Genomic DNA, 12,497 nt, shown 5'->3' on the forward strand with positions numbered 1-12,497 from the left:
TTCTAATTTTGTTGAAACCCTGTCTGATGGCAATACTGACATGCTAGTCTTAAAAGGGTTTTTTTTCCCCTATAAAGTAGTTGATATTTAATTACACATTGCTAAAAAGCATCTTGTATATATAGTTATATATATTAGAGCAATTCATGCAAAAGTTGATGTTCTCACTTCTCAGGAGGGAGGCTGGATGCCTTGTTGTTTTGTAGTTGTTTTCTTCTTGAATAAAATTCTTCTTTTATCAAAAAAGAGCAATCCATACAAAATAAAAATTTATAAAATAATAATAAAAGTAAAAAAGTCATTAAAGATATTTTGACTATTAGATTTCAGTTAACTTAATTAGTAAAGTCTCTTATTGTAAAATAAAATATCTAAGTTTCAACCTCACCTACACCAAAATCAAAAGTCAATTGATATCTTGATCCAATAATAAAGAACAATTATTAAAAGCGAACACTATAAATTAAACTATCACTAAAAAGTTGGTCCATATATATATATGGACTATAACATGTTTGGCTTCCATATTATATATTTTAACATAAAGTAATCCGTGAACTCCCATATAAGGATTCAACTTGCTCTCTCCTTTCCTCCAGCTAGCATTATAAAGCGTCTTCAAATTAAATATCATATTATTAAAAAATTGTTGTCTACGATAAATGTCCAGTGGAAATTTTAAATGGAATCCCTCGTGCACAAGTCATGGGTTCGTGGCCCCCCTTCATATCATTAACAATCAATTAATTTGTGCAATGGTTTGGAGGAAAAGTCCAAATACATACTCATAATCTTTGATACATTATGTATTATGTTGGGTACCATAATTCGACTCTCTACGATCACTCTAAAAATTAATAGACTCGTGAAATATAGTATTAATTGTCATAAAATGATTGAGTGCGACTTTCTTATCACCAATTAGTTTTGAGGTAAAGTGGCATATAAATCACAGTCCGGCATATCACAAAATCGGAAAAGTCCAAGTCATACTCGAATCTATATTTTACTAGAATCTTTTTTTTTTTTCCTCCCTAAAAGATGTACTTCTAGAGCTGTTGGGGTATCACATGTGAAACCTACCGCCGCTAATTTAGTCAATGGTACATATGAAGGGGTCAAGTAATCGATTTGGATACAGAACCAAAAAAATGGTAAAAGTCTAAACCATGAGCATTTTACACATTTGCTGCATTCCCATTTACCTTGCGTAATAGCCATGCATTTTGTTTGAAATAAGGTTCTCGATGGTCTTTTATTAGTCTTTACACGTGGTCAGACCACGAAAACATACACACCTTATTAGCATGAACAAAAATGTCCACTTTTATTCGTGTAAATAGTGTCTCATTTGCTCATACAAGAAACATATATGGGTAAAAGTAAAACACTTTTAACTTCCCTTAGAAATTACTCAAAACGTTTCCCATATTATATATGTGACATACACGAAGTTCAGTTTGTCATTGACTGATTGAAATTTGGAAAGAATAGCACTAGCTAAAATGGTATGAAATACCTAAAATACCTTTAGTTTTGTCATTATAAGAATATTATAAACATTTTTTTTTTTTTGAATATTTCAAAACCAGGTTCTCTAGCCCTAAAAGGCAATGTTATATTTTAAATTTTCTTCCTAGAATTGAAACATGCATGATCCTTGTATTGTTGTTAAAAATAATTAGAGTAAGATTGTATCAATATTTATTTTATGATTATAAAATCCTCTAATATAAAGTGTAATTTCAAAAGCACAAAGGAGATCCTTGTTCCGAAGAGGTTAGAGTAGTTTACCTCAAATTCATTGCATCAATTTGCTATGAAATAAAATATTCCATGAATCTCACCTACACTAGTGGAAATTCAAAGAATATAGAGGATTGTCTCTCATTAATTATATGTAACCAAAAGGAATGGTAAAAGGTTAGGTTTAGCGATTTTTTTTAACTCAACCTGACCTTAATATGAAGTATCAGGAAATCTTCAATTGTGTTTGAGAATATTTAATTTTTTACAATTTAAGTACTCAAAACCAAGCTAAGTGTGTGGATTTAATATAAAAATGTAGGTGGTAATTTGGTCTGTAATGTTTTTTTGGACGGTTAGAATTTAAAATTATGTGATGTGAAACAATTTATACTATTATATTGAATTTTATGTTTTTTAAGTGGTCTAAACATGCTGTATTAGCCTGAAACTTGAGAATTATAATTTTATAATATCTATTGTAAAAGTGCTAGTTAATACTTTATTTTAGTTAAATAGTGAGTAGTATATTAGTTGTTCACCCGTTCTACTAAACTCATGGTAAGAAACCGGATACGCTTTGGTTTTCCAAATTGAGTTTGAGATATTTTTTATAAAAAAAATAAAAATAAAAGGGTTTGGTATGAATTTGTTATGTAAAATATTTATAGAGTGTTGGTTAATAAATTATGCAATAAGTATATGTGAACATAGTTTTTTTTTTTTCAACCACTTTGGGGTCTGGCAAAAGATTGTAAACCACAGATAGCCCCAAAATAAATAAATAAATATAAAGAATAGATAAAGAAATAGGCATCACAGTAAGGACTTAAGGTTGGGATTTTCCTATTCCAAGCTGTTTAGTAGCAACTAGCAAACCAATAATAATGCTTGAAGTGTTCAGGCAACAAATGATACTTTTACGCGGGGTACCTAAAAAAACAAAATTTTACATATTAAAAAATTTTCAAATAATACTAGCCAATAATTTTGTTTAAGGGTTACTTTTTCTTTTCTCTTTAAACTTATTTGAACACCCATATATCATTCAATTCTCTAAAAAAAAAAAAAAAAAAAATGGTGTTTTGATTTGATAACAAAGAGCAATCATTAAAAGCAAATTTCATATGTTAAAACTCTCTTAAAATTCTACCCAAAAAAAAAACTCTTAAAAAAAAAACGTTAAGTACAATTCTGGTCTGTTTTTCCATTAGATCAGGCACTACCACATGCAAAGATACAAGCATTAAGATAAAATCATGTCCAATGTCCAATATAGATGTATAATTCCGATAATTAATGTAATAATGTAGTCATGTACACTATATATATATATATATATATATATATATTTTTCCACCTTCATGACGTCTGCTTAGGTTTATATAACTCAAAAGGTCAAAAAAAAAAAGCATAAGGATAAATTTACCACTTAGCAAATAAAATTCTTAAAAGAAGAATAAATAAATAAATCGCAATCTCGAAAGTCATTGTGTTTTTTTTTTTTTTTTTTTTTTTAATTTGGGTATAGACTTTTTTTTTGAGAAAGTAAAAATTATTATTTAATTAAAAATAAATATATCTTAACTTATGTCTTCAAGATATTCATTAATGGAGTTCTTTAAAGAATATAGGAAAGCCATTTTGATGTAACCGACTTTAAAAAAAAAAAAATCAATTATAAAGTGTATTAGAAAAGAAAAATTCTCAAAAAAAAGAAGTGTACTAGAAATTTAGAATAGAAACTCAAGAATTTTGTAGTTCAACTAACATCTTTAAATGACTACCAGAATTCAAATTTTTTCTCTCTAATTATCAAATTATAAAAAAAGAAAAAAAAATAGAACTTAAAAAATACTTTGTTTTATTTGTGGTTTGAAAATAAAATATGGTTGGCGGAGGGAGGTTGGAGGAGGGTGGCCCCCTTAGGTGTTAAAAAATCACCTATTCCAGTATTCTTTCATGCAATTTTTTCTTTAAAAAAATAAAAACATATTTTAATTTTCATTCACGATACTTTAAAAAAAAAAAGTTTTAGCTTCGCCACCAAATACCATAAAATAAAGTATTTTGACCTTTTATTACCTTTTTCTTACGTGACATAGAATTTTTTTTTTCTTACTTTTGGTTTGGGTGACATTTAGTATAATACACGGGCCATCAAATCCAAAACACTCTCTGGCTCTCCGCCTATCATTACTGTTCTGAATCCATGCTTTTTTTTTTCTTTTTTTTTGGTCTCTGGATTACATAATACCTCATTGAATTATGTAATCCAATTCACTTCCTCTATAGCACGTTTGCTACCACTACTTTGCTATAATAAAAAAATAAAAATCCAGTAATAAATACCATTTACTTTTTGATGAATATCATTTAATTCATTTCTGCTCGTATGCAAATTATTTATTGAGTACTTGTTACACTTCCTATTTTTAGGAAACACAACAATAAATTTTTACCATCTGCCATCATGATAAAGCGCCATTCACTTCCCATTATATTGAGCATTCATGTTTCTCCACCAAGATTAAATCATGTCTGATTTCTCTATTTGTCTTTCGGAAAACTGTAGTATCCAATAATATTAATATATATATATATATATATATATATTATAGATATATTAGTGGATATAATTTATTCTAGATTTTAATTTTTATATTTTAAAATATAATAATATATTAAATTCATAAATACATAGATCAAATGATAAATAAAATCTGATTAATATAAATTTTAGCGTGCAAAAAGAATAATGAAAGAATATGTATTCTAAAAAGATCTTGGTTATTACACCATATCTCAATTCAAGAGATGCGTACTAGATGTAAAAAAATAAATGCAAATTCCTCCTTTCTCTCTTATTCTGAAGTATACGTGAATTAAGTTAGTATTTTTTTTTTTTTTCCTATAATGTCATACACACACTCAACAAATATTAAATCAATGATCACATCCTCTACTTGTTGTCGTGAAATATTTCCCTCATATTTTCTCTCACACCTTTATCTATTTAGTTCTTGTCAACATAATACAAAATTTGAATGGAACAATGACGCATTGATCAAGAAATGTGGATCAATGTATGTACCTATGTATTTTTGTCTTAAAGGACTAGCTGTAAAGAACAAGGAGCACACCATGACACCATACTAGCCAATGATCCCACAAAACTAAAACAAAGGACCTACACTAATAAAGAACATGAATGGACCGAATCTCGAAAGTAAAACAGAATTCCATGCCTCCATAATCAAAATCTTCAACATCCTATTGTTTTCTTAAACTAGTAACACGGATCATCATTAAAAAAATTGAATTACTTATTTGAAGCACACCCATATGTGTATGTAAGAGAGAGAAAAAGAGAGAATCACTAGAAATATGTATAAGATTAATCAAGAAACACCATCAAGTTGAAGCTTGATTTTTGTGCTCTCCTTTGAATACTGTAAATAATATTACTGCTAAAATGAAGTATTCTTTCAAGAATTCCTAGTGGCAACACTAAATAATTTCAAAGTTGATTAGAGAATATAATTTGTCTGACTAAAATGGGCAAAAATGGTAGGCTAGATATGCTGTTTTAGTTAGGGATTTGTAATGTGATTTTTCTTTATACTTTCATTTGTTATTATTACATTAAGGTCATCCTAGATCTAAAGCATATTCTACATTGGAAATAGCCCTTTCAGATTTGGCAAAACCTTTAGCAAATAACATTGTGGGTTCTTATAAAAGTAAACTTGTCTCAAAAGAAACATTTTGTTCACAAAAAAATACACTGTAGCGAAATTTCCTCCATCACCATGTTACTTGTTAGGTTCCATTCTATTTTCGCAATAGAGAAAAACAGTGCATCGTTCCCACATCGACAAATTTCAAGGAACATACATTGTTTTTCGGTAACAATGCATGCATTTGCTCAGCAAAAGTGTCGTGGCAACAAATACAGAACATGTGCTTTGTGAATCGTTATCACACGCAAGTCACAACCATATGTTTCCTAATGAAATAGCTTGGTCTTTTCTAGTTTGTACTACAATCCAATGAACCGTGGGCATTTGATGATCCAAACATAGCAAAAATTTCGAAAAAACTAAAACCCAAATGTAATGATCCACCCAAAAAAAATTATATAATTTCATTAAGTGGAGCCCTCAAATTGTTGGTAATGTAAAGGCAATTCCAAGCAACAAAGTCAGCCATATACCAAACTAAAACAACTTTCACTAAGTGGTCAGTGCAAACCCAAATGATAAGAGAGAAAAAACAAAATAAAATGCAGTGGCACTAGAATTTCCTTATAATCCAAACACTCTTTTATAATTGTTTCCGTTTGGTGGCATTGTCTTTTGCTTCTTTTTTTTCTTTTCCTTTTCCATTTTCTCAGGAAAACATTAACAATTAATAATAATAAGGAAAACCCAAAAAAAAAAAATGAAAGAGAGAGAAAATGAGAAAAAGAGTGAAGTTAACGCCAAGCAGATGCGACTGTGAGGGTCCGGCCCATCCAACCAATGCAAACGCCACCGTTTTGATTTGTAACCATGAAACCCGGGTTGACTCGGTTCTCAGCTTTTAATTTTTCGGACATGTTTTGACTCAGTGGTTTCAACTCGAACCCAGCCATTCCCATCCGGGCCCGCCACTTCCCAAAAACCTCGCATCTTTCCACACGATCCCTCCCTTCACAAGCAACCGAGTTCGCTAACTTCCGACTCAGTCCCACCTCGATCTTAACTCGCTCCGAGTTATCCCTGCTCATCGTTGCTTCGAACGAGTCAAACAGGGCACCGTAATACGAGCAAGTCTCCGTCACCCGCGCCATAAACGGCGCCGTATTTGTGTTCATCTCCTGTTCTACCAAAATCACCACGCGCGGCCCCAGCCCCTTCACGCGCCTCAGCAACTCGTCGCGAGGATTGTCCGTCGAAACGCTCTCGTCGGCCATTCTGTACAACTTGAAAGCGAAATTCACCACCAGCGACTCGTCCGGTTCGCAACCCAGCGACTCGCGAGTCAGCTCGCCGAGTTTGAGAATCGCTACTGTTTTAAATGTGAAACAAACCCCAACTTTCTTCGCTTCTTGAGTCAGTGCGTTCCCAACCTTCGTTAGCCTCTCTTGGGAGCTATTATCTGCTGCTACAGTTGTGATCTTTACAATGAAGGGCTTCCCGTTCTGACGCGCCGCGAGCGCGTGGAGAAGATAAACATACTGACCACCACCTTGGCCAATATCAAAGTCAATTACATGAATTTTGTTACCGCGGTTGTTAATGTCCGATTTAGTATCGGGCTCATCTAATGTAGCTTCGACAATTGCGAGGTTGGCAGCCATGAACCCAAGCTTGAAACACGGCGACATATCGTACAGCAACTGAGTCGACTCGACGTTTTCTTTATTGAAAAGCTCACCCACGGGAGGTGGGTTTTCGACCGAGTTAACTCGGGATTTCAAAGCGGACACCCAGCAACTCATCAGCCTCTCCTCCGAATTCCCTTTGGGATTCGAGAACCGATCCAGGCGCGTGAGGATCTCCGACGCGACCTGGCTTTTGCCCTCCGAAATGTTCGTCGCAGCATCGATTATGCACTGTTTCGAGCAAGCCGAACTCGGCGAAGCGACCGACGATGAAGACGTGGAGGAAGAAGACGAAGTTGGCGAGAGCGAGATTGGTGGCTTCTGACTCGTCGGACTCATCAGGTTCTGAATCGTCTCGGTCCACTCGCTGTTAGCGTTGGTGATCACCGAAACGGCGTCGTTTTCTTCGTCGTTCACATCGTCGTCGTCGTCGTCTAATAACTGCTTCTCCAGCTCCTGAAGCCGATCATTCATAATCTTCTGCTCCGAAACATGGGACGACGACGTACTGACACACGGAACGCCAGGCAAGGCCTGGGTGGTGTTGGTGTTGGTGTTTGTAGTGACAATTCTGTTTCCGATGGAAATTGGCTGAGGACGAAATTGCTGTAAGATTGGAAGGCCAAACCTTTCTAGAGGCGAAGTGGTAGTTGTTGATGCGGCGGAAAAGTCTATGGGTGAGAGCGTCGATATTGGAGAGGTGTGTTGAAAAGGGCGAGGCTTAACGTTGCGGTAGAAAAAGCCATTGAGCCCAGCTTGGTGGTTCTGAAACTGGTGGGCTTGGTAGTCGGAGAGATTTCTTTTTCCGATTATTGTATGAGGCTGTTGTGGGTGCTGTTGTAGTTGTTGTTGATGGCGAGCGATCTGGGTCGATGGGTCGAGAAAATGCCCCGGGAGGTTGGATCGGTAAGAGGGTTGTGGAGCTTGGTTCGTGGATCGGCCGGTGAAGAAGTCTGGGGCCCCACCACCCGTGAACCCCGATGCCATGTTTTTTGTGATTATTTGGGTTGGTAGTTTTTGAGAAAGAATGAGAGAAGGTAGAAGAGAGAGAGAGAGAGGGATTAAAGGAGGAAATGGTGTTTGAAGAAACGCATGGGACAAAGAGAGAGTTTCTTATTGAATTGATTCTGATGAATATAACGGAGGGGTGAGGTGGGGTGTGGGGGCTCCAACTTAGCAATTTGCTCTTTTGATTTTTGGAGGTTCTGGTTTTTTATGTCTCTCTCTCTCTCTCTCTCTCCTTTTTTTTCGTTTTTAAAGAGAAAATGTGAATGGGGTGGGAATGGTGTACGTGTACCATGTGATCCTCACCGTTGGTTTTGACTTAATTTTTAATATTCATGAAAAATAAAAAAATTGAGTCGCGGTTAATTCCGTATGCGACTATACTTAGTGTCGTGTATTTTGTTTATAGTGTGAAAACAAAAAAGAGCATAGCTAAAATAAATCTAATACAAATACTAGTAGGGCGGTCGTAGAATCTGTGGACGTTTTGCTCTTGACTATAACTATTGAATGACGTTTAATTTGATTTGTGTCTGACTATTTATATTTAATGTCATATATTTTGTTCACGGTCAGGCTCGTGCTCGAGAAAAATAAAATTATAGCCAGACAAATACTCATAGGGCATTCTCAAAATGTGTGTTGAGTTTTGGTCTTGATTATAAGCCAGTTTATTACTCTCTGTTCCCAAAATGTGATGGACCGCAATTGATTTAATTTAGGATTAAAAGGGCATGATATGTGGTTGTATGAGAATTGAACGGTGATTAATTGAGTAAAACGTACTCTTTGGTGATGCATGATACTTCTTAGGTACTTAGAAAACCCGTTGAAGTGTGAAGGCAGAGCACTTTGTTTGGCGCATGAGTGGCACTTTTTTTTTTTTTTTTTGAGTGGCACTTACCATTAAGGGATTAGAAAACCAGTTCTGTTTAGACTTATGTAAATTAATGTGCTCGACACGCGCCTATGACGGGGTGTGAACCAAAAAGGGTTATTTTCGATTGTGTGAATGAATTGATCTTTATTCGGTAGTGATCGACTGACAGGACAGTTACGAAATGCTTCAAAAAGCTATCGACAAAAACCTTAGGAATGCAATCCAGAACATAAAGATAACGACCGTTTCGACACGTGGACGAATGGGAATGACATTCGCGACTGTTTCGCGTGACGGACCCGTGACGGTTGTAAAATTCCTGAACCGAGTTCGCTGATTCGAAATTCCAGTAGCTGGGGTTTTTGTGTACTTACGGGATTGGGTTGGGTATTACCGGTTGATTCTGGTGGGTTTTACCGACACGAGTCGGTAAGCTGACTTTACGTCTTCCGTAAGAGAATTTCCAAACCTGGAAAACCATTTTGTCTTCGTCGGCTTAGCCCCAACCATTTAAAATATATACCACCTCTCCGACACACAAAGGAAAATTGGAAAATAAATTCATGGGATTCAAAAGGCTTTTTTTTTCTTGTTTAAGGAAAAAATTTTACTCGTTCTTTGTTGCTTCAAATTAAAGTAAGTTAACTTAATGGGGTCTACTTTTTAAATGACAAGAATGCCATTTGGTACAAGAATTTATACATTTATTTACTGATAATTTATCTTCATATATTAATTTGGTCAAATAGGAGTTGGTATTTGTTTGGATTTTTGCTCCATGACTACTATCTAACTAGAACAATGTTAGCTTAATTAGTAAAAAAATTTACTGTCAAATCAGAGGTACGAGGTTCTTTGTTGCTTCAAATTAGAGTAAAATAACTTGTCAAGTAATGAATTCTAGTTAGTTCAATTGATAAAAAAAATTATTGTCTAATAAAAAATACGAAATTTTTTGTTGCTTCAAATTAAAGTTAAATAACTTATGGGGTATACTTTTTAAATGATTTGGTACAAGAATTTATACATTCATTTACTAATCGTTTATCTTCATATATATAACTTGGTCAAATAAAAGTTTCATATGAAAACAATAAAATTTTGGAGTTGGTATTTGTCTGGATCTTTGCTCCATGATTGCTATCTAACTAGAATAATGGGTTCCAGTTAGTTCTATTAATAAAAAAAAAAAATTAGTAATCGAATTAAAAATTTAAGATTCGATTCTCGCTTATATAAAAACACTAATTAGTATATTAATCTACTAATTAGTGGAATACACTTGAGTTGGCCCTTTTGGGCAGGAGGGGGATGGGGGAATGGGGGCTTACGTGGTCACATTGTAGCAAGTTGCAGTTTTTATGGGGTGCAAAAATCATAAAGATATTGGCTGTTACAACCTGCAAATTTTTTAATGTGCACTTGCTATCTAAAAAGCATTGAGTGAGAATTAAATAGACTACAATAAATATAGCAAGAATTAATAAGCTTATTTCAACTTTTGCTTCCTCTCATCAAGGTGAAAATAATAGGACATTTGTGTACTCTTTTTTTTTCTTTTTTCTTTTTCTTTTTTGAGAGGAGACATTTGTGTACTCATGTGTGAAATATGAAGTGTAGTTTTTTTTTTTTGGATTAAATGTAGCTATTATTTTTTGGAGTAGTTATTCAGTTATTTGGTAGTGGCTATTCATACAGAATAATTTTTTTATGATCTAGAAAATAAGAAATTCTTTGGATATGTTTGGTAGGCTAAAGAGGGTTTCTAGAGATAAATACAATTTTTATTTTTAAATAAATCGATGTAGTGTGGCTTTGAGTGAAAAAATATTATATATAATAGACACATGAGTGTTTCTCTTTAGAAAAATTAATAGAAATGTGTTCAAATAATCACATAACATCAATTTTTTGGGTTAAAAATTTTCCATTAATGGCATTGTCATACATGGAAATATGATTTGAACTTAAAATAAATAATTCAATGTAGGGTTTAACTTGAAAAAAACCCTCTTTCTTAAAAAAAAAAGAAAAAAAAAAAAAAAAAAACTTGAAACAAACCCTACACTATGGGATTTAAAATGTTATTTTCTATATTAAAAATTATGAACCAAAAATAAATTATAATCAGCAAGACTATGATTCTATAGCATTTTTTATTCTCGAATAATATATTATTTGTATATTTTTACATTTTATTTGTTTATAAATTTATATTATAGTAAGTGTTATTTATTAAATTACAAACTCATTATTATGTATAATAATATTTTTAATTTATATAAATTTTAAATCATATGAATGCTTGAAATAAGACCTACTAGATCCCAATTCTACTATACTATTGTATCCAAATAAATTAAAAAGAATGATTATGTTGTTACTGTTAATTAGGAGACAGAACTTTGGGAAGACTCCAAATAAATTCTTAATATAAAATTTTGGAACACTACTACTTGACACAAAAAAATTTTAACTTAAGGATTTGAGTCCAAATTCCCAATCATACAAAAGAAGCTTTGAATAATTTATGGTTTTCGTTCCATAGCTCCTATCATTTGTACTTCTGTAACCTAACAATAATCCTCTCTATTATCGATTTCTATTATTACTAGCTTTTAGTCTCTATTTTGATTCAACATGCAAAAGAAGCTTTTAATAATTTATTATGGTTTTCATTCCATGGTTCCTGTCATTTGTACTTCTGTATAAGAAAATAGGCGACATAGTTAATTGCCTTTATGATACAGAAGCAGACAGCCTCTATAAATTGTAGGCGCTACTGCATGTACTTGCATATTGGAACCCAAATGTGCCAATTAATTGCGTGTAACTTCATGTACTAGATTTAACCCAATCAATATTCTGTTATAAACTTGTAGTGTAAATTTTAGGCATCTTAATAACTACAAATAAAAGAATTCTCAAAAATCTTTCAATAAAACTTAAAAAAAAATAAAATTTTTTTTTTTCCTTGAACCATGATCTCACTCTTTAAGTACGATGGTTTTTATAGATACTATAAGAATAAATCTATGGTATTTAACGTCTTGTAACTCAATTGGTTTTCAACGGAAATATATAAGATTTGCATGGCCTTATTTGTGTATTGTAATTATTGAATAATAAAAAATAAAAAAAATTTATGGCATTTAGTTTGTTGCCATTTTTTTTTTTTTTTTTATAATAAGCACAAGATATTAATGAGTTTTCTTTGGTGTAGATAAGAGTCACTTATACTTTCAAAAAAAGAAATCAAATCAACTTTCTAGTTTACTATTTGACAATAGTAGAGAATCAAATTTTGAATGAACGGAGGCTTTTTTCACTTTTTTTTTAAAAAATAAAAGTGGGGGAAAAAAAAACGTTTGTAATTAAGCTATAATGCAACCCATAAATCCATGCATATAAGAGTAAAGATAAAGAGTAAAGACTATTTGAAATTTATCTAAAAGACTACAAATTATGGCATAATTGGCCTCAAAACTTTCATAGATA

At 32.7% G+C, this 12,497-nt stretch overlaps 1 protein-coding gene across 1 annotated transcript; it reads right to left on the minus strand.

The window, feature by feature from the left end:
- Positions 1–6,048: 6,048 nt before the first annotated feature.
- On the minus strand, positions 6,049–8,344 carry LOC126698289 (scarecrow-like protein 8). Its single transcript, XM_050395412.1, has one exon. It carries the CDS (start codon positions 8,099–8,101, stop codon positions 6,224–6,226), a length of 1,878 nt encoding a protein of 625 aa, XP_050251369.1. The 5' UTR covers positions 8,102–8,344; the 3' UTR covers positions 6,049–6,223.
- Positions 8,345–12,497: the final 4,153 nt, after the last annotated feature.

The sequence above is a fragment of the Quercus robur genome, chromosome 9, assembly GCF_932294415.1.
Source record: "Quercus robur chromosome 9, dhQueRobu3.1, whole genome shotgun sequence".
Classification (NCBI taxonomy): domain Eukaryota; kingdom Viridiplantae; phylum Streptophyta; class Magnoliopsida; order Fagales; family Fagaceae; genus Quercus; species Quercus robur.